Source organism: Marmota flaviventris, chromosome 18 (assembly GCF_047511675.1).
Source record: "Marmota flaviventris isolate mMarFla1 chromosome 18, mMarFla1.hap1, whole genome shotgun sequence".
Lineage (NCBI taxonomy): Eukaryota > Metazoa > Chordata > Mammalia > Rodentia > Sciuridae > Marmota > Marmota flaviventris.
In genome coordinates, this window is record NC_092515.1 from 45213860 (window position 1) to 45237230 (window position 23371).

General features: G+C 36.0%; 1 protein-coding gene across 1 annotated transcript; it reads right to left on the reverse strand.

Moving 5' to 3' along the window:
- Positions 1-500: 500 nt before the first annotated feature.
- Nae1 (NEDD8 activating enzyme E1 subunit 1) lies at positions 501-22467 on the reverse strand. Its single transcript, XM_027939158.2, has 20 exons — positions 22366-22467; positions 19593-19696; positions 19430-19490; positions 17518-17548; positions 16675-16746; positions 16402-16481; positions 15515-15624; positions 13377-13486; positions 12199-12261; positions 11738-11801; positions 11322-11413; positions 8743-8802; positions 8526-8659; positions 6961-7036; positions 6652-6691; positions 5696-5782; positions 5154-5246; positions 1961-2075; positions 1826-1875; positions 501-717 (listed from the first exon to the last, which is right to left on the reverse strand). Exons 1-20 carry the CDS (start codon positions 22416-22418, stop codon positions 608-610), a joined length of 1605 nt encoding a protein of 534 aa, XP_027794959.1. The 5' UTR covers positions 22419-22467; the 3' UTR covers positions 501-607.
- Between the last annotated feature and the right edge of the window lie 904 nt (positions 22468-23371).

Below are 23371 nucleotides of genomic sequence, written 5' to 3' on the forward strand. Positions count from 1 at the left end.
TCTTTCTGGAAAAGTGCTCCTTATGTCTGTTGGAAATGAGGTCAAGCTGCACGTTATGGAAAAACCAACTAGCATGGCTTATTTTAAGAGAATTTCATTTCTCAAGAATAAAGAAATCTAGTAAATAAAAAAAAAAAAGATTTTATGTGGTGTGGATGGACCAACTCTAAAATTTCAAGGAGGTATAGGTGGCACAACCTAAATTAGTTATGATGACTCATATACTTATAGGGGGATGGTTTTGTTTTCTGCTAAAACTACACATCCTGAAACATTTCTAAATTTTATTCACTTAAACAAATAACAGTGGTCCTAAAATGTCCATAGCTAAAATCTGTTCAATAGTAAGAAAAAATATTTTATTTCTAAAAAACTTAGGGATACCTATGATAAGTAACCCTGAAACAGCAAGCCAGTATTAATGAAATCAATTAGAAATACCTTTTATTCTCTGAGGAAATGATTGCTTCCTCTTCCCACCTCAAAGAATAAGACTACTGTTATTACAAATGAGAAAAAAAGTTTATTGAGGAAACAATTTAACAGACTAGAGCACAACCTGAAGGCAATTACAGTTTGAGTTAACACTCTTCACAGAATGCTTTTTCTACAACTGGAAAGTTGCTGAGGTTTGTGACATGCCACTATAAATGTAAGTATTATTAAAAATTACAAATTGCTTGGTAATTATTTTGATAACCTCTTGAGCAGCAGCTCCTGTAAGGAAAAAAAGAGAAAAGCAAATATTTGAAAAGAGTAAATTTCAAGAATTTAAGATTTCAATTCTTTATTACTATATTATTAAAGGAAATAAAACTTTTTGTTAGGAAGATTGGCAAGATATATTGAGGGAACAAAATTTAAATAGTAGTTTGACAAGGGAACTTTTTTAAAGGATACAGATGCATAAAATATCCTCAAAGAACACCCTTCTTTTGCATTAGATTTTTACTTGTGTGTGTCTTATACCAACAAAGGATATATAAAGATATGTTTGTTCAAAGTGCATTTGTTATTTAGAAAGGATCTATGTTAAATGTTGCCAGTCTGATATAACTACTCAAAACAAAACACAAAAAAGAAAAAAACTACCATGGAAAAATGGTGAGGTCACAGCAAGAAGACGGCCATCTATGAACCAGGAGGTGGGCTTTCACCAGACACTGACACACTGGCACCCTGATCTCAGATTTCCAGAACTGTTGTTTACAAGGTGCCTAGTCTGTGATATTCTGTAGCCCAAACCAAGAGAAGGAAGAAGTACAGTGAGGGAGGGAGACAAGTAAAAGGAGTTTTTATGAAGGAGGTGGCATTTTTTATTTGGATCTTGAAGAACAGATAGGTTCTAGACATGTAGGAAATATATTTTTAAGGCCTGAGAGGAGAAAAGATCTAGGAGCAATAAAAGTGAATGTCTAGGGTAAAAGCAAGTGATTTAGTAAAACTAACCAGAAAAGCTGAGGGAACGAAAGTACAGGGTCTTTAATGTCAACCTATTGTCCCTGGACTTGTTTATGGGAACAGCTGGAGAAAGGGAAAGAAGGAAGGAGAGAATGTATATGTGTGTGTAATGGTGGTACAGAAAGTTAAGTGAAGGACATGATCAAAACTATGCCTTAGAAGGACTAGTGACTCTTTAGAAATTTAACATGGACGACAGTGAGAGAGACAGAAGGAAGAAAGCAGCAGTATGGGGCAGGGGGTACTAAATAACATCCTGCTACACTGACCTCAGTAATTAAAATAGCTGAGAAAACAAACTTCATATTAAAATAGCAACTGTATTATGTATCAACAGATAAGTCATCTCATCTATGGAACTCACCCCCCAAGAATGCAGCAATGGTGTGTGGCTCAGCAGCTCCATATCGGCAGCTATAGGAAAGGATGGAGATATAAACTTAGATTAGCCTTATGACAGGTGGGGTATTCTCTTTTATGTGCCCTAAAGAATACTCACAATTCATGGACATAATCATCTTTCACCATTACAGATAACCCATATTCCTGAAGGAAGCCTGTGAGACAGGACTTCAACTTTCCTATATCTTCTTCAACTTGATAGTTAGATACACCTTAAAAAAAAAAAAAAAAAAAGATTTTATATATATATATATATATATATATATATGTATACACACACATAAAAATTAATTTTCATTAAAATAAATATGATTCAAAATTAATGACTACCTCTTTTACTTAATCAGTTTCAGATGTTCTAGTCAAAATAGTAAGATTTGAAACTGAAGAACAAAAATAACAAGAATGAAACCAATTACTTGCAAATATTGGAAACTTATAATCGAAGAAACCAACTAAAATCTATTAAAAATTCAAGTTCACTAAGTCCTTATCAACTATCAACTGCTCCCTACCCACCATCTAGAAGAGTACCTGGACATTGGGGCAATAATTATTGCCTGGCACACATGGGGTGCTGGGTTCGATCCTCAGCACCACATAAAAATAAAGATGTTGTGTCTGCCGAAAACTGAAAAATAAATATTAAAAAAAATTCTCTCTCTTTAAAAAAAAAAAAGAACTAAATGAGAAAACATTCTATTTATATCATTTATAAAAAATAGTCTTCCTTATTCATTTCTAAGAAACTAAATGACACCGAGGACATAAAGTTTAATAATAGGTAACATTTATTTAATACCAATAGATGCTGGACACTATACTAAGTACTTCAGTTATATTGATTGATTTAATCCTCACAACAACCCTATGAAGTAGGTACTATACAGATGAGAAAACTGAGACATGGACAGATGAAGTTACCCTCATTTTTACAGAAAAGAAAACTAAGGCTCAGATTATACTACTTAGCTCATAAATAGCAAACTTAAGATATGAACCCAGAAAGTTCTTAATGATTAAACTATAATATCTCCAAAGGTAAGCTATGGTTGTTACTACTGGAGGAGAAATACAATTATTATTAAAAACTTATCACTATTCTTCTTCATAATAGTGATAGCTACCCTTTACTGAGCACTTGCAAAGGTGCTAGCAATGTGTTAAGTGATTTTCGTATTTCACATATTTAACCCTTACAATCTAGTAAGAGGAGATACTGCATCTACCATTCATTGAGAATGGAGACATGGAGAAAAACAGTGGCTTACTCAAGGTCACAGAGATAGTGACAAATCTTGGACTAGAACCCATATTTAACTCCAAAGCCTATGCTATATGTGGTATCTAGTCTTACATGACAGCTCCCAAAACACCCACTGTAAGCTCTCATGTAGTCCTTTCCCATCCTTAATCTTAGCTGGCCCTCTGAAACCAATACGACAACATAAGCAATGCAGTGTGGCTTCTAAGAGGTCATAAATAGCTTTGTACCTTTCATATGTGGAATTTTATAGGAAGCCAGACATCACAAAAGTCTACCTTTGGACTTCCATGCCAAAAGGAAGTTCAAGCTTATAATCCCAGCTACTCAGAAGGCTGAGGCAGGAGGACTGCAAATTTGAGGCCAACCTATGGCAACTTAGTGAGACCCTGTCTAAAAAAAAAAAAATTTTTTTTAATGCTGGGGATGTAGCTCAGAATTAGAGCACCCCTAGGTTCAATCCCCAGTATCACAAAAAACAACCACCACAAAAACCCATCAAATTAGCCACATGGAAATAGACGCCTAGCCACTCCCCAGTTGTTCCTGCCATCCTGACTGAGGTGTCAGGAAATGTCTTGTTTGATGTCTTGTTGAATGTCTAACTCAGACAAGGCTTCAGAATGATTCCAGCCCAGGCATAATACAACTATATGAGAACCCCTCTCCTAGCTGGGCATGGTGCATACCTGTAATCCCAGCTATTCAGAAGACTTAAGGCAGATAGATTATTAAATTCAAGGCCTGGGCAATTCAGTGAAACCCTGTCTCAAAATAAAATAAAAAGGACTATGGATGTAGCTCAGTGTCTTGGATTTAATCCCAGAACCCCCCCCCCCCGCCCCCGCCACACACACACACACAAAAATAGGGCTGGGGTTGTAGTTCAGTGGTAAAGCACTTGCCTAGCATTTGTAAGGCACTGGGTTTGATTCTCAGCACCACATATAAACAAAATAAAGGTTCATCAACAACTAAAAATGCTGTGGCTCAGTACCTGGCATGTGTGAGGTACTGAGTTCAGTTCTCAGCAACGCATATAAGTAAATAAAATAAAGGTTAAAAAAAAAAATTAAATAAATAAAAAATAGAATAAAATAAACTTTCCTCAAAAAAACAATTGCCTAAACCCAGTTAATCCATAAAATCATGAGATTGTAATTTGTTTTAAACCACTGTTTTAGGGTGTTTTGTTATACAATAAATTAACCAAAATATATTCTAATTAAATAATATGTATAAAGCAATACATATTTGGCATTTATTCCCCTTTCCTCCTCCCTCTGGAAAATTTGCTCATTGTGACTGTAATCTGGAGGTTTAACTAGATTAGATGGGGCAACTGGCTAATGACAGATCTAGAATATATTGCTATGCAATAATCCTGCGCAATTAAAATTATCAAAAATAAAAATATTCTTAATAACTGTAGATCTTTGAGACTATGCCAATTCTGTAATTACTTCATTTGCAGACAAATAATGCTAAACAAAGAAATTCCAACATCTTCAGTGTTCTGAATTCAGAAATCACTGGAATACTTCTTGTGGCTTTCCTGTTCTACTGGATTAAAACCAGTGTAAGTCAGAACAAAATTATGAAAATTAACAGAAAAAGTTTTCCTTTTTTTTTTTTTTGATGCTAGTCTAAAAAAATCCCCAGCTCTCTTTCTTTTGAGACACTATCTCACTAAATTGCAGAGGGCCTACATTGCTGAGGCTGGCCTAACTTGCAATCCTCCTGCCTTAGCCTCTAAAAATTACTGGGATTATAGATGTTGGCCATCACACCTGGCAAAAAAAGTTTTCTTTTATTCACATCCAATCAACATTCCTCTATAACAGTTTAGAATCAAACACTACTTGCAAAATTATATACTCTCTGAGATGAGCTAGGTCTAATCTGTTTACAACATGAAATTCAAATACTATTGTTATAAGTATCCAGAGAACCCTTTAAGATTAAATTTGACTTAAATGTTTATTCAACATTTTATTACATTTGGTAATTTCATTGCTATTCTTACCTGGATATCTACCATGTTGTTTATGAAATCTATCAACAGCCCGTAACATTAAGTATAATACTATCTCATTATCTGGATTGTCCATGCTGGAAACTGAAAGAGAAAAAAAATGAATATAATTTGGGTAATTTGCAACATATAAACAACAAAGAGCCAATTTTACTATATACTCAAGTTTCAGGATACAATATTACCACAAATTAAGTATTTTGTTACAAAAAAATGAAAATGGTAAATAAAATAATAAAGGGAAATGCATTAAGAGGTTACTCAGTGATCTTACAACAACTGGAGTCATGCAGTATCTACTGAAGTAGTAACATGACTTTAGCTCTTCTATATAGCATACAATGGACTCAGTGACCTCTATTATTTTTTGTATATATTAAGTTTTTATATAATATGCATACATTATAATTACTGGGATAGGTTTATAGAATAAAATTAGTGTAAATATTTATATTATTTTTATATTATTACCATATACTTGACACAAAATACTTATATCTTTTAACCTAGCATCAGAAGGTTATTATACTTACTAATTTCATCCCTGTTAACTGTATCCAAACCATATTCTTCAGCTAATGATCGACACCTTACCACTCGAAGAAATGCAGAATTGCTGCCTGAACATAGGAAAGACTTTATGGAAATAATGGTTGTGACAGATGATTACTACAAATCTCAGGTCACCTTAAGAATAGGAAATTTTTCTATGTACACTTCACAGACATGGGAATAAGACAATATGTATTCTATATGGCTTTAATGGTTAGCAGAGAAGGCAGGAAAACACAAGTTATCTTAAATGCATAATACTGGCACAACAATTAGTTTAGCACTGAGTAAGAAGGTGGCACCTCTTTGAGCCTCAGTTTTTAATTTGTAAAATGGGGATAATATTATCTACTTTTGAGAGTTTTTCTGTAGATGAAATGTGTCATATATATAAGTGCATACCTAGCATAATGCTTGATATGGCTCAATAAATAGTAATCCTCATTTTTATGGATAAGTAGTCCTAAAGGAGAGTGGTGGTACGAAGGATTGAACTCAGAGGTGCTCTATCACTCAGTTACATCCCAGCCTTTTTTGTATGTGTGTGAGATGGGATCTTACTAAACTGCCCAGGCTGACCTTGACCTTAGGATCTTCCTGCCTCAGCCTCCCAAATCACAGGGATTACAGGTATGTGCCACTATACCCAGCTATATTAAGGCATTAAAAAAAAAAAAAAAAAAAACCAACAACTTTGTATTATGGAAATTTTCAAACATACCCTAAAGAAAACAGAACAGAGTAAACTTTCAAATACGCGACATTCAGCTTTTAATCTGGTATCATATACTGTAATAGAACAAACACCAATATTGATACAAGGTGCAAAATATACATCTATATCATTGAGACTGTGTAAAACTTAGAATTTTAGCCATTTAAAACTCCTGGGAACATTTATCAAACAAAATAAGGAAATTAGTTCAAGGGGACTTACAGAGTAATTTTAATTCTTTCTCTGAAATGGACTCTGGTGCCTGTAAAGAGATAAAAGGAGGTCTGCTCCAGTACAATGAGAATATTTACAGAGGGTATAGCACAAAGCCAGTGGCTGCGAAAGTGGCTTGGAGACTGGCTATCTCCAAGACTGGGAGAGGACTTTAGAAACACCTTGTTTCCTTACATCTGGTGTCCTTAGGCAGGAAAGTAAGCGTTCCCTCTCTCTCTAACCCCTTTCTGGGTGGAGTTACATAGTTAGGTGTGTAGGGAAATGTACCATCAAAGGCACAGTGTACCAACAGCATACCTGGCCAATGGACTGCAGCAATTTGGCAACATGATTGCCTACAGCAGCAGCATCTTTCTTTGCTTTTTCACGGTAACTACAAAGCAGCAACAACAACAACAACAACAACAAAAAAAAAACTACAATTAACAAACTTTAAAGTTAGCAAAATTTAAAATATTATTGTGAAGCAAACAAAAAACTTCTTTCTTTTTCATGAAAAAATACTGGCCTAGCAACATGAAATACAAAAATGCTAAAGAAATGCTAACAGCAACACCTATTAGTGGTTGAGGATCTTTCCAGTGTTGGTGATAGACTCTTGAAGTCCACTAAAACTGAGGCTCCCACTATAATTAAGAGCATCCAACTTCTGCCCACTTGGAAGGGTCCATAACCCAGGGTTCTCTGACAGAGGACCTGATAAAATATATCACTAAAGAACATGACTTGCCTCCTTGAAGTCAAGTCAAGAAAAGTTAGACTTCAAAACAGTCCATCTACAAATTCATACAAAATTTTTCTTTAGGTCTATTTACTTTTCACCCTCTAAAAATGATCAGTGGTCAAGCTGACTACTTGCCATGTGAGGTTACACTTCTCAATTGACATTTCTCAGGTTTTGAATACTCTGAACTCTTAGACTATGACAACAAACTAAGATGTGTTAAACAATGAATGACATCTCTTGTGTGACATAATTTGACCCTTGAGGAAACCAAGCCAGTAGTCTGGATTCACTGGCATCCCGCCCCAATTACACAAAGGTAATATCCATGTAGACCCATTCCTGTAATAGTTTATCTAGGTCAGGCTAGTAATACTGGATAGCAGATATCTATCTATAATTATGGACTTCTTAAATTACGAAAGAGTAATTACAAAAAAAAAAATCAAAATTAAGGACTTCACAGTTCAAAATTATAGACAGAAGGCCATGATTAAGAGTTAAGGCTCAGAGGGGCTGGGGATGTGGCTCAAGCGGTAGTACGCTTGCCTGGCATGTGTGCAGCCCGGGTTCGATCCTCAGTACCACATACAAACAAAGATGTTGTGTCTGCCGAAAACTAAAAAATAGAATATTTTTTAAAAAAATTCTCTCTCTCTCTCTTAAAAAAAAAAAAAAAAAGAGTTAAGGCTCCGAAATTGGGTTTCATGGTGTTCGAATCTATGGTTCTGTCATTTACCAGCTGTCTGACTCTCAATAAGTTACCTTTCCTAGGCTTTAGTTTCCTCATCTGTATAAAGTTGTTGTGAATCATTGTTTTAAATGAATCAATGCATAGAATAGTTCACAGTACAGAGTAAGTAATCAAACGGTAGGTTTTATATTGAAATTTGAAAGAAAAAAATCTGTCTCCACAGTAAGGAACTCTGTACTTCCCACTCACTTTTGTTTTGAACCAAAAATTGCTCTAAAAGTAAAATTTATCAAGAAACCAGCCAAGCAACAAAAAAATTGCTCCCTAAATTCTGTATTTTTAAAACAGCAAGGTTATAATAGACTTACATTTGATTTCTGATAAAATGTTTATCTCTAATATAAAGAGGTTAAACTGTTACATAGTTTGGAAACAGTGACTTACACATTTTGTAGTTTTATATATTTGCCTGAATCTGCAATCATATCAGGAATTGTGCCTCGAACAGGTAAATTTCCTTGACCCTCTTTGGCCACAAATTCCTTTAAGGCACGGGCTAAAATCCAAAATGGTGGAGTCTAACAGAATAAGAAAAAAATTAACATTAAGTGGTGTTTTATTTTGATCTAGAGGTTAAGATAGCATTATTTTTACTTGTTACCTGTTTGGTGATATTTATGCAGCGATCATCATTAAATATATCTTCAATACTGCTTGGAATCTAACAAAAGAACATGAAACATTTATTTATACTAAGAACTTGCCCACCTTATTTTCAATGTTATTTATTCAAGTACTTTGAATTCTCAGAGTGTCGAAAATACCAACTTCTGATTTGTTTAGTTTTATTGAGAATCAGAACCTGCTGGAGCTCAGATGGGGAAGAAAGAATGAAACCAAGTCCTCTCCTGCCCACTGCTAGCATTCAAGGCTGGTCTATTCTCCTACATCCGAAATGGAGTAAAGGAGCCCAAGTAAGTCATTTTTGTAGTTAACATCTCCAGATGACAAAGATAATGTAGACATCTGTACTAAATCAGATTTATAGTTCTTCATGGTTTTCCTGCTTGTCAAAAAAAATTTGAAATCCTTGCACCTTAACTAGAGACTACTAAAAGAGACAACCACTCTGAAAAAAACTAAGATGTTTTATTTTATTAGCAAGTAAGATCATCAAATATTAATAAAACTATACAAATTACAGGCTTTGATTCTACTGTTATATGGAAAAAGAAATTTCTTGGTGGAAACCCCCTACTGATCTTTCTGCTTCTTACCTCAGTCCTTTCCATTCTAGTCTGCTCACAAGAATCAAAATGAACTTTAAGAAATACAAAGCAGATCATTCCACTTCCCTACTCAAAATCCTTCAATGGCCTACAAGGCCCTATTATGATCCAGTTCTTTCTGCCTCTCCAAACTCAATCCTTCCCACCACTTTCCCCCTCTTCACTTCAATTACACTGGCTTTCCTAATGACCCTTGAACAATGCCACGCTTCACTCTACTTTTGGGCCTTTGCATATGTGTTTCCTCTGCCTGAAAAGTTTCCACCAGAACTCTGCATATCACTTCACTCATATTTCTGCTTAAATGCATCTCTTCAAAAGTTTTCCTGACCCCCATCTAAAATTTGCCTCCTGAACCCAGACCACCTCTGGCCTATCATGCTTTTGCCCTTTGTTCTGTTCTTATTTTTGTTAATAGCAACCAGTACATTTATATCTGTTTATTAAATTTACTGTATTCCCAACCACTAGAACTTTTTCTTTTAATTGCAGTTCATTTTCTATTCAGTGAAATGCACAGATCATGTATAATCTGATGTATCTTAATAACTATACATATGTATTTTCAATATCACTCCAATTCAGAAATTAAGAAATAGAAAATTTTGCCAGGCATGGTAGTACATACATATAATCCCAGGGGTGGCGGGGGGGGGGGGGGGGGGGCGGCTGAGACAAGAGGATTGCTATTTCAAAGCCAGCCTCAGCAAAAGTAAGACACTAAGCCACTCAGTGAGACCCTGTCTCTAAATAAAATACAAAATAGGGCTGGGGATGTGACTCAGTGGTTGAGTGCCCCTGAGTTCAATCCTCTGTACCCACCTGCCACCAAAAAGGAAATAGAAAATTTCCTTTACTCAAGAATATTGATTCACAAAGCATAAACTTTAATCACTCAGCAACACTGTTTCACTGTCTTCAAAAAGTCTGCAATGATAGTTTAAGGACCTTCCTAATGCTGAAAAGCAGCAATTTTGCTGTTTTAAACTATAAGAAAATTCTAACTTAATTTAGCAGGTTTGTCATTCCAAAGATTCCCAAAAACTTCACAAGCCAGACTTCAACAATAAAAGAGCAAAACAAAACGCCCCTAAGTTATCCTCCAAATAATTTTTAAAGTCTATAATGTTATTTAAAACATATTCCATTATATCCAACTAATTACTGTCAGAAGAAAATGCAGAGTAGGGGGTGGGGTTATAGCTCAGCTGTAGAGCTCTCGCCTCACACGTGCAAGGCCCTGGGTTCAATCCTCAGCACCACATAAAAATAACTAAATAAAAAATAAAGTTAAAGAAAAAAAAAAGAAGAAAGAAATTGCAGGGTAACAAAATTTAACTCTTCAGGCAACACCATTTTGGACCAGCAAAATACCACCTTAGTCATATAATCCCTACCCCAAAACGATTGATATTCACAAATTATATACTTCACATAATTTATATGTTATTGTATGGATGTTTTTATCACTATTAAATGATAAAATATGCACATAACATTTTAACAAGTACAATACAAAATCTTTTTTTTCCCTTTGTCCCTGTGATGCTGGAGATTGAACCCAGGGCCTCCCACATGCTAGGCAAGTGTTCTACCACTGAGTTATACCACCAACCCACAAAATTTTTATTAAAACAAGCCTCAAGTTGTGTTATAGATATTTTAACTATACATTTAGGAAATATTAATTAAATAAATTGTTTACAATCAACTTTTACATCTGAGGACTTTGGGAAACCGTTTTTTCTATCCTTTTTTTCTTCTTTTACAGTAACAGGGATTAAGTTCAGTAGTACTCTACCATTGAGCTACATCCCCAGATGGTTTTTTTTTTTCCCCAGACAGGGTTTAAGTTGCCTGGCTGGCCTCAAACTTGCAATCCTCCTGTCTCAGCCTTCTGAGTAGGGAAAACATCTTTCATATATGAATTACTCTGCGATTCTTTTAATACCTGAGTTGTATTTAGTGCTGTATTCACATTTTTAATAGCTTCTTCAAAATTCTCTTCATCTTCTGGAGCTCCATTCTCATTCTTTAAAATTCCTATTAAAATAGGAAATGGTTAACAAACAATAGCCCTTTTCTTCTTACTCCTGTCCACCCCCCCACCAACACCACAGAAATAATCCTGTCAGAGTCTGAAGGGAGAATTAGAATATCAAACCTTAAGTAAAAATATGACTTATCATTTGTCCTCCCTTAAACTATACAAAGAATGGGCTCCTTCACCTCCCCAGAGGAAAAGTAAAATAAAACTTCTGATGATATCATCTGATAAAAGTATTAAAAGAAATCCACTAAACATCTATTTCAAGCAATTTGCTTCCCAAACTTTATATAATACTTAACCACATCCCATAATATTACCTTGTCTAATCAAATCTCTGAAGTCCTCTTTTTCTTTATAGGTTTTAGGTATTCGTCCATTTGTCTAAATTGGTTAAAAATTTTAAAAATCTAGTTATAAAAACTCAAAATATGGAAATTGAGAGTTTAAAGTTCCCCCATTTGCCATGAGATTTCATTGACAAATATATACCTCAGTGAAATCAGAGGCTCACTTGATAGAAAACAGAAACTGCAGGCCATTCCTCTATATGCATTCCCCCTACCAGTTTCAAAATGACATCTATTCAAATTTTGATTTGTTAATAAAAATATCAATATTAAAGGAGGAACTGTTAGATTTAAATTTAAAAGCTCCCACCTGCCCTAATACCCCATGAGGAAAAAAATTAATCTCCCATTCCCTCCAAGGAAACCCATTATAATAAATAGAAATTAGTCACATATGGAATTTTTTTTTTTTTTTTTTAAAAAGGACATACTTCACTATACCACTGTGCTAGATATTTAGCTACGATCACAATCCAAGGAGTATGGCTATGGTCCTAAAAATAAGAGAAAAATCAAAGAAAATATCAGTATTAGTTAATATCAAGTCTTTATTCTACCATCTTGTTTTCAACAATATTTATTGATTGATTGATTGATTTGATTGATTGATGGTACCCTGTTTACTTTGAGACCGGGTCTCACTAAGTTGCCTAGGGCCTCAATTAATTGCTGAGACTGGACTCAAACTTGTGATCCTCCTGCCTCAACTTCCTGAGAAACATAAAACGTGTACTTGGATGCCTGGCTACTTTAGAAATTTTTTTTAGAGGCCGTGTCCAATGTAACCCCTTGTATGTCAGGTAGGTATTATGTTCCTGTTTTTCTAGCAAGAAAAAAGCTTCAGAAGCTGCCGCTCAACAACAGTTCAAATCTCGATTTCAGATCCCAATCCTAGACTAAGAAAATGGAATATTCTCTGTATTTTTTGATGAACCAAATAGACACCTACATTTTAATTAATATGTAGGTGTTCTTTAAATTATATAGTTCTTTAAATTATATGTTCTTTAAATTATATAGTCTGTTATAAATATTATATAGTTTCCTTGGTAATTTTCAAACACTAAAAATAAGTCTCAAGAGGCTCAATTTCTACAAACGTACTCCAAATTCAAACTATTTTTAAAAAATATTTATTTAGGAAAGGGTTATGAAGAGGCCTTCTGGGATTTTTTTTTTTTTTTTTTAATTGTAGATAAGACACAATACCTTTGTTTATTTTTATGTGGTGCTATGTGGTGCTAAGGATCAAACCCAGTGCCTCAGCCACGCTAGGCAAGTTCTTTACCACTGAGCTACAACCCCAACCCAGAAGACTTCTGGGATGTTAATGTCCCATTTCTTGACTTAGGTGGTAATTACAAAGATGTTCAGTTTATGTACTTTTCTTCAATAAAGAAGTTTTTTGTTTTTTTAAATTTTGTGGAAAATAAATTTATTGGTAACAAGTAAGATAAAATGTTATTGTGTGATCTGGATGTCAGGAATATGGAGGTTTATAGTATTGTCTCACATTGGTATAATTCAAAAACCTTATATTAAAAAAAAAGTCTTAAGTCTACCTATAAATGTAAGGTTATACATACTAACCTTATAAATACTAACCAACCTTTTTTTCCATGTGATCTAAATCATAAGACTGAAAATGTTCTCTCAGTTCAGGAAATGGCTTATCCAGTCGTAGATCTTCTAATGCATTATCTGGATGAGATTCTATTACTGTGAAACAAATAATCCAAAAAGAAAAACTTCATTCTTTATAAGAACTTAAGAAATCTATAATTTTCAAATGGTCATAGAACCTACAGATTTTTTTTCACCATGTTATGGAGGTCACAATTTTTTTTTAAATATTAATTTTTTAGTTTTAGGTGGACACAATTTCTTTATTTCATTTTTATGTGGTGGTGAGGTTTGAACCCAGTGCCTCATGTGTGCTAGGTGAACACTCTACCACTAAGCCACAAACCCAGCCCTGGAGATCACAATTTATAAATAGTAAAATGCACAAATTTTAAGTGGAATATAAATTTTAATAAAGTAAAACCAAGATTCCTTTAGAACAGAATTTGTTATGATGACTAAAAAAACTCAAAACTGACAATGTATATGTACAAATACCTGACAACCTACTCTTGCCCCTCTTGTAGTCTTAAAAATCAGATAACATTACTATCTACCTACGTCTCTTCCCTAGAAACCCAATGGTCATCTTGAGTTTTTGTTTCCTTGGCCCCAACATCAGTTGCTACCCACTTCCTAACCTCACTTTGTACACTGCTCTCTACGTGGGGAAGTACAAGAGTGTTCAATTTCAGTGCATGTTTAGAACAAGGTACAATTTTGTCACTTGATAGCTGAGCTATGTGAACTTAGGCAAATAACAATCTGTGTCTCAATTATAAAAAACATAGACTCTATTTCATAAAGGTTTTAGAAAGAGTAAATGAAATAATCCATATGAAGGCAGGCACACAACTAGCAATGTTAACCTTCATTATTATTTACCTCCTATTTCCCTCTTCTCTACCCTATAACATCTTCCCTAAGTTCAGGGGTTCTCATTGTCTCTCTCTCCCTTTCCTAGACCACTGGAAATTCACTGACAGCAATGCCTGTAATTTCAGTGACTTGGGAGGGTGAGGCAGAAGGATCACAAATTGAGGCTATCCTCAGCAACTTAGAACCTGAATAAAGAATTTTTTTAAAAGATGGCGATATAGCACAGTGTTTGAGCATCCTGGGTTCAATCTCCAATACCATCTATAAATACACACACACACACACACACATTTACAAACATCAATCCCTGTCTCCAATCTTTGCCCCCTTTAAGCCCATTCATTCCCCATAACTTCAGAGTGATTCATTTAAAATAAAAAATTTTACCCTGTCATTCTCCCACTTGTAACTTTTAAATAGCCACCATCAACAAATCACTCCCTAACTGCCCACAGATGGGCACACAATTGGCACAGGATTAAAACATTTTCTTGAGTAAATATGGAACATTGCATGAGCACTAAAAGAAAATTTTATGAAAATCTAAGGTTACAATTTTTATAAGTAAAGGGCTAAGATCAGCCCTGAACCAATGTAAGCCTACCTATGAATTATTTTGGTCTCATGTAATATTGTTTCCTTGGAAACAATAGTCAGGTAAATGCCTTCCTTGTCATATGGAATTGCTCATAAACTGGGAAAACTGCAGGAGAATGGAATAAAAGGTTGGTGCTGGGCTGCAGATGTAGCCCAGTGGCAGAGTACTTGCCTAGCAAGTGCAAAATCCTAGGATCAATTTCTAGTACTAAAAAAAAAAAAGAAGACAATTGGTAGGAGAAAAGGTGGTGTGTCTTCTTTGTGTCAGGGTGATTCACATATCAGGGTGATTCACATATCTCTTGTCGCAGCCACACATGCCCTATGTGGGTTGGGGGGCAAAAAAAAATTTAGGTACTTGTATAATTGCTGGACCTCCTTAACAAGCAGCAGATATACAATGGTATCTCTGCTTTGTATCATTCTGTGACGCTATGTAAAGCAATAGTAGATTAAAGCATACTGGGGAAAAAACAAGCATATTGAGTCAGACTGCCACTTTGAACCTATAAATAATATAACTAATATAAATATAATTTGTGCTGCTACAAATTTACTTCATATTTAAAATAGACTCTCTAAATTATCAAGTTTCTAAACCATAACTAAAGCAACCAATAGCAAGCCCCATATGCTCAACAATTTTACCTGGATGTTCTTTTATAATGATCCTCATATAACCAACCAGTCCATATGTCCTACAGATCAAAAGAGGAATTTCAGAATTCCAGAGGACATCTGCTAAACGTAGCAATGTACTATAAAGGAAAACAAAATAGAACATAAGCAAATGAATATATGCCAAATATAAAACATGCGAAACATGAAATACATTAAAATAATGCAAATTTCTTAAGAAATAATAAATGCAAAGACACATTGCATTTGCATAAGCGAGTCAAGAATACACTAAAAAGCAAGCAATTTCACAAGGATGCAGAGTCAAAGTATACCTTGAACTAGAGGGATATGAAACCCTAGTCTTTTGTATTAAGAAGAATATTATTGAAAAACACTTCCTAAATATTTTCTATGACAGAAAAAAAAATTTATAAAACCTGGCAATTTAGAGACACCCTGTCTCAAAATAAAAAGGGCTTGGGATGTAGTTGATTACCCCTACATTCAATCCCCAGTTTAAAAAAAAAAAAAAAGTAAACACACACCTCTGGTAATTTCTATAATCAGCTCTAACTAGTTTTTAATCACTAAAAAGTAACCAATGTTCATTTTAAGTGCTCTAAATACATCTACAAAAAGTTTCATATCTGAGCATTTTCTCTTTTCCATCTTTTCTACACTAAAATATACATAAGAGCTTCAAACTGAAGATTTCCATCAAATTTAAGAATTTCAGAAACCATATCTTAGACTGTATAGAGAAAAGAAAACTATACAAATCTATTAAGATTGAAATTAAAATATATATGTAATATATATATATTATATATGTAATATATATATATATATATTATATATATATATATAATATATATATATATATATATATTTTTTTTTTAAACATCAAAATTTACCTTTCATGAAGCTGAGTTGCAACCACAACAGTAAACCTACAGAAAAATGAAGGATCATTGTCTAGGAGGTTTTCTGGACTCTAAATGAGACAGGGGAAAAAAATCCAATAATTTCACAATCATATTAAACATAGCAGAAACACAAGCTCTTGTAGAATAAATATGCAACAAATTCCAACTAACATAAATGATACAAAGATTCAAAATTCTAAGTTTCTATGGCATTGAACTATTAAAAATTATTTTCCAGCACAGAAATAGTAATGTGCATACCTCTTCCACAAAACTTCCAGAGACATCATTATTTAGTTCTTGTAAGAATTCCATGGCAGCTTCAGCTCGGTTCTTTTTAAAAACAAAGCATTTGGCTTCAATTAGAAAATACTTATTTACAATGTAAACCCCTTATTTACAGATCAGGCAAAACAGACTGTGAAACTATCAAAATTTCATGTATAGTATGACAACTCTGCTCCTCGCAGTGTTTAAAACTACAGTTCAAGTTGAATACTACTTAAACACAGCTAAACTGTCCTTATCCAGCGTTCTTAAATAACCACATTATTTGCCCTTGACTTTTCTGATTAGGCAAATAACCAAAAACCCTAGGTAGCAGGGAGGGATATCCCGGATCAAGTTCAGACTCACTCTAACCACCCACATCTGCAATCCTATTCAAGTGGTCAATCCTTCAAAGAAATGTCACTTCCATTCAGAATATTAAACTAAGTTCATGAACAAAATTTTGGGGAGGGAAGGATGGGGGAGGGAAATGGGGGCAGGAGAGATGGTGGAATGAGATGGACATCATTACCCTAGGTACATGTATGACTGTACACACAGTGCAACGCTATACTGTGTACAACCAGAGAAATGAAAAGCTGTGCTGCAATTGTGTACAATAAATCAAAATGCATTCTGCTGTCATATATACCTAATACAATACTTCTAAATTCTTAAACTACCAAACATATAAAAGACTTATCAGATTAGAAAAATTAGCTAATTTTTTTCTCAGAAAATAAGCTCTTTTTAAGTCAAAACTTTTCAGGTAATCAAGACATAGTGGCATTATTAGATGCTAATACACAACTGTATTCTGTAACAAATATTTACCTTGCCAATACTGCTTCTTTGAAGGAAAAAACTAAAGTGGACAGAATAAAAAAAACAATTAAAGGCTTATATGGCTATAAAGAAAAAGTTGGTTATAATAACATGTGTATTGCATTTATAATATAAAACAAACACTATTTTTTTAATATTTATTCTTAAGCTTTTTAGGTGGACACAATATCTTTATTTTACATATATGTGATGCTGAGGATCGAACCCAGTGACTTGTGCATGCTAGGCAAGCGCTCTACCACTGAGCCACAACCCCAGCCCAAACAAACACTATTTTGACAACACATTGTTAACAGTCTTCTTGGAGGAAGAAAATCAGATGAAACTTAAAAACAAAATTGAGCTAATAAATCAGTGTTTCCCAAAGTGTGTAATACAAATTTCACAAAATGCTCTGAGAGAAAAGAGTTCCCAGGTTAAAAAAAAAAAGAAAAAGAAAAAGAAATTGGTGGGGGGGATACTATATGCTGTATTTCCTTCTTAGAAATTCATAAAATACATATACACATAATATTAAAGTTTTATAGTAAAGAAATTTTAACTTCATTGGACCCACTTCCCAAACTTCTTTGACCATAGAAGCCACTGGCCCATTTAACAGTTATTAACATTTCCTAGACCAATGTTCCTGAGACCACCCTGGGAAAATGCTATATTAAACCATTTGCTTCTGCAAGAAACTAAAACAGATTTATTCTGGCTTCTTCCCACACATACTCCCATCATGTCCCAAAGCCCGGTATGAGGCTGCTTGTTATGGTTTAGATAGGAGGTGTCCCCCAAAAGCACACATGTGAGTCAATGCAAGAAAGATACAAGAGAAGGAGAAATGATTAGATTATGAGAGTTGCAATCTAATCAGTGGAGAGGGATTAGATGGATGGTAACTTTAGGCAGGTAGGGTGTGGCTAGAAGAAGTAGGTCACTGGAGGGTGTGATTTGGAATTTATATTTTGTCTTTGAGGAGCAGCACTCTCTCTCTCTGTGCTACCTGGTTGCCATGTCCTGACTTTTCCTCTGCCACACTGTTCCACTATGATGTTCTACCTAATCTCAGGCCCAGAGCTATGAAGTTGGCTAATCATGGACTTAACTATCAAAACTGTGAGCCAGAATAAACTTTTCCTCCTCCACACTGTTCTTGTCAGGTCTTTTGGTCACAGCAACAAAAAGCTAACTAAAACATCAGTGATCAACCAAATAAGAAAGAAAACAGGACTTTTTTTTTTTTCTAAACCTATACCAATAAAGAGTTATGCTATGGATAGCCAGAAACTTGAAACTACTACCCAAAGAAATGATACTAAAGCTAAATATGAACTAAATTCTGGTTTTCATTGTATTTTCTCATTGTTATTGTCTACCAACAAATACAATGTGAGATCCCAGACTCCCTGAAAGAGTGAGCTTAAAATATAATTTGGGAAGGTTCTGAAAGTCTAACTATGATAATCTGCAAAGAATGATATATAGACCATATTTAAAACTATTTTTATAGAGGTAGTGTATTATGGTGAAAGATTTACCTGGATTAAACTCAGAAGACATCCCCCCAAAAAGGTATTATTTTTCATTATTCTCATAATCCCCAAATACAGTGGTTGTGAATTATATACTAATACCTAAGAATCAACATGAAGATTTAGAAAGTGCACAGATTTCGCAAATAAGGGAATAATGACTATTCCTTTGAATTAATAACAACAAAAGTGGTGATGATGGGTAACTTTTGTTAATGGTCTACTTTCCAGACACTGTGCTAACTAGCACTTGAACTATATTAACTCATTTCCTCCTCCCCATAATCCTAAACACATAGAAGACTTCCACCATATAGTCAAGTCACTGATCAAGTCACTGCTTTCCTAACATACATATGTTTGAAAAGAAAAGAACATACTTGTTTCCAGCATCTTCTCCGCTGACCTGATTTCCATCAACAATTGTAAATGATCCAATACCTGGGAGATAAAATCAAGTTAATCAAGAATATATATTTCTAGACCAGAACTTAAAAGAAGATTGTGTTCTCAATTTAGAACACAACTACCAAGTTACATTACCTGGAAGTACTAAGTTTTTAAGAATTTCAGTTCCTGTAGCTGTTGCATGTATTAGGCAAACATGAGCAGATTCCAAAGCTTCTTGCCCATGATCACCCCACAACCTAAAACAAGACACAATTCAACATTTTAAAAATTTTCACAAAAATAAACCTTTCTCACTTGAACAGTGATTTAAAATGTTTTTTATACAGAATAACTGATATGATAACCACAGCACTATGTCAGGCAGGAATGGACTGCGGATTATATGGCAGAGTAACTGAAGATTCAGACAGGTTATATTTTGCATAATTCAAGGAGAAGCATCAAATCAGAACTAGAAACTTGGGTCTCCTTGTTCCTTGTCCATCAAGCTTTTCAAGTGAGACAACTTATAGTACAGAAAGTCTATAGTTATATTCATCAACATTAAAGAAATGTATTGTAACCAAATGCAATGATGAGTACCTGTAATCCCTGCTACTCAGGAGACTGGCAGGAGGATCCCTGAGTCAAGCTCAGGAATAGTCTGGATAACAAAGCAAGATGCCATTTCTTAAAAAAGTAAAATACATCTTGCACCTAAAGCCTAATCTGTTCCCTAGTCATTTCTCCTAGTGGAAAAAGTGGATCCAAGTACATTTAAGATCTTAATATAGGACTTATCACCGGACATCTGCAAAAATAAGCAAAAGTTTTACCAAGAAAGCTAACCTATTATCTCAAAAGCCTCACACCAACTTCTAAAAAGTGCTTTAAAATACAATACCTGACAAACACTTTAATGGTTAGTAGATGCATTAACAAACAAAAAAGTAATAAGAATTAGAAATGTATGTTATGAAATGATGTACACCAGTTAATACAGTTTAACAGGGCAAGGTACATGATCACACATGTGTCATGGCTTCCAGGCCAACCTGGTTACTTCCACCAAAAATAAAAAAATAAAAAACTCTTATTAATTAATTTATCCTTTTTTTTTGTCAGCATGGGGGAGGTCAAACCATGAGAAATGCCATAAGTCAAACAAGTAAGTACTAGCAGCGCAGAGGACTGAGAAAGACTTATGTGCCTTCCATGTCACCTGATATAAAGCAAATTCCTCTTACTGTGTAGAGCAAATCACAACCAATGCCCCATTCTTTTTTTTATTTGCTTAGCATCCATCTCTCCATCCTAAGCTCCATAAGCCCAGACCACCCCTTTATGTTCACCACTGGTAATCCAGCGCCTACCACAGATCACAGAACATCTGTCAAATGAATGGAGGAATAGCCTGGAAGAACCAAACAGACTGGAAAACATCTGTTTTTTCCAGGAAAGTAGGGCACAAAGACATATTTAATTGACAGAACCTTAGTAATTGGAGAATGGGTCTAAGAATAATGGTGTATCTCTAGGTTCTATGTTTGAAGAAAGGAACCAAACAGAAAGACACTCTTTATCTCTAGTTGGCCTGAGAGCCAGGACCTTGATGACTAATACATAACTTTGCTTCTAATTGCTTCCCTCTGAGACTTGCAAACCAATAAGCAGTTCTCACTATAAAAAATAAAGTTTGGTCCTTTCATGGAATGGACTTGATACCCTCTTTTGGTGCTTGATCATATATGATGACATCTGCATTCAAAACACAGGTATTCCAAGAATTTGCAAGAAAACACCTGGTTACAAGGGCTCTGCCACTTTGTTTCTTCCCCCAGAAGCTTGGGAGTAGTGATAAAACTGAGTACAAGCTCTGAAAAAGTCAAGAGGGCCTGAGTTTAAAAATATGGAGAACTCTGGGCAAGTTATTTAACGTCTCCAATACTCAGTTTCCCCTCTGTAAAAACACAAAAATGTCTACCTTCAAGAACACTCTCAGAACTGCCCAAAGCCCCTAACTAGTACTAGATTGTAGGTCCAAATGGAAGTTTCAGTCCTAACTTCTCTGACTTGGGGGCTCCAGGAAGGGGAGGACACATATTTTTATTACCTCCACTGACTCAACACATAGAAGATACTTAATAAGAAGTGGAAAAGCAATAAGGAAAACAGGAGGATGAAGAAGGAGCCCCATGGTTTAATTCTGCCCTATCCATTAAGGCAGTTACTGGCTATACATGACTACTTGGCACCTGATGTGAGACTAGCATGAATTAAGGTGTGCTCTAACTGCAAAATACTTGATTTATAGTATTTTGATTTGATTTCTAAGATAATATGAAAGAAAAAGTAAAATAGTTCAATAACTTTTTATATTGATTACGTGTTGAAAGGGCAATATTATGGACATACTAAGTTAAATAAACTGCATTATAATAATTTATTTCTCTTTTTTTTTTTTTACTTTAAGGTGACTATTAAAAAATTATAATTACGTACATAAGTGGCCCTCATGAGAGACTATTATTATATTGGTACTGGACAGAGCTAGTTTAGGACAATGCCTGACAGTCGGTGCTGCTCTCGGCGAATCGGAACGGGGTACAATAGATCCCACCCCATTCTGCAAAATGAGAGGCTGGGAAGCCAGCTGACTTGGAGACCGCGCACTTGGAACCGCAGACCACGTGGCAAGTGGGCGCACCCCTCCGAGCAGGGGAATCCTGGCCTTGCAGTAATACTCCGACCCCGGTCCAGGGCCCAGGGCGCCAGCTCCCCGCGCCTCTCACGGCCGGGCCGGGCCGGGCCGGGCCTGGCCAGAGGCCCGAGGGAGGCCCGCCCCCATGGTCCGCGCGCTCAGGCCCGGCCCGGACGCGGGGGAGCCCACCGGCCCTCCCGCTTGGCTCAGTGAGTCCCGTCTCACCTCAGCTGCCGGTCGTACTTCTGCTCCTTGAGCAGCTTCCCCGGCTGCGCCATGGCCGCGCCCGCCGCGCCACCAGCCCAGCCGCTGCCAAGCGCCGCCGCCGGCTCAACACACGCGCAGGCGCACCGAGCGCCTTTCGCCACCACCGCCTCCTGCGCGTCGCCCGCAGGGGGCGCCGCCGTTGCACTGCGCACGCGTCACCGGAACGCCCGTGCGACCGCAGCCACTGCAGGGAACCGGGCTGAACCTGGTAGTTGGTTGTGCCTGGATGCCCCAGTGCCGCTAATACGCCAGCCCAACCCTCTGTCGGTGCAGTAATTGTGCGGAACTCGGGCTTTGGAATCAGGCGGACTTGGATTTTAATCACTTCCTGCTGTGAGCATTGCTCTTTGCGGTCCTTAGTTTGCTCACCTGTGCAATGGGAATGAATGGGTCTTGGAGAGAGGGGTCTTTCAGTCTTAAATGAAAACTTTTTAATACACAGGGCCAGACTCACAAAGAATCTTGTATGAAAAATAATTTTCATTATAATGTACGTCATCGTTTACCCATTTCTTTCAACCTGTCATTCAACAAGCCCACACCTGAGGACAGGTTTTTGAACCACAAACCAGCTGCTCCTGGCTGCAAAGCAACGAAAATAATAAATCCGGGTCCTGTTCTTGGAGAGTGCACAATCCTGTGAGCAGGGAGGGACAGAAAACAAGCGCTCACCAGAAAATGTGTCCTCCCATTGAAGCAAGATGCGGGTGCACAGAAGAGCCCCACCCCACTCCTCCTCTCCAGGAATTCTTCCTGTGGTGTGGTGATGGAAGTGTGTTTTTAAGCAGAAGGAACAGCAGGTGTCATCTGTACGAGGCAAAGTAGGCAAGGTAGGCTTTAGGTACAGGTGAAATGTAGTCAAGTGAAGGACCACGGAAAGAGAAGCCCTACTTCCTGAAAAACTTCTTTTTCAGGAAGAGTTTGGCTGTGCTGTGGGACATGAGGAACTGGTAGAGGGAGGGGG

Bases quoted from the DNA above. Each gene is read 5' to 3' on its own strand.
- Nae1 (XM_027939158.2), bottom strand. From the start codon at position 22,418: ATGGCGCAGCCGGGGAAGCTGCTCAAGGAGCAGAAGTACGACCGGCAG. The intron at 2,076-5,153 runs GTAAGAATAGCA...TTTTTTTTTAAG, and splicing joins ACAACATGGTAGATATCCAG to GTGTATCTAACTATCAAGTT. The intron at 718-1,825 runs GTGAGTTCCATA...TTTTCCTTACAG, and splicing joins CATTGCTGCATTCTTGGGGG to GAGCTGCTGCTCAAGAGGTT.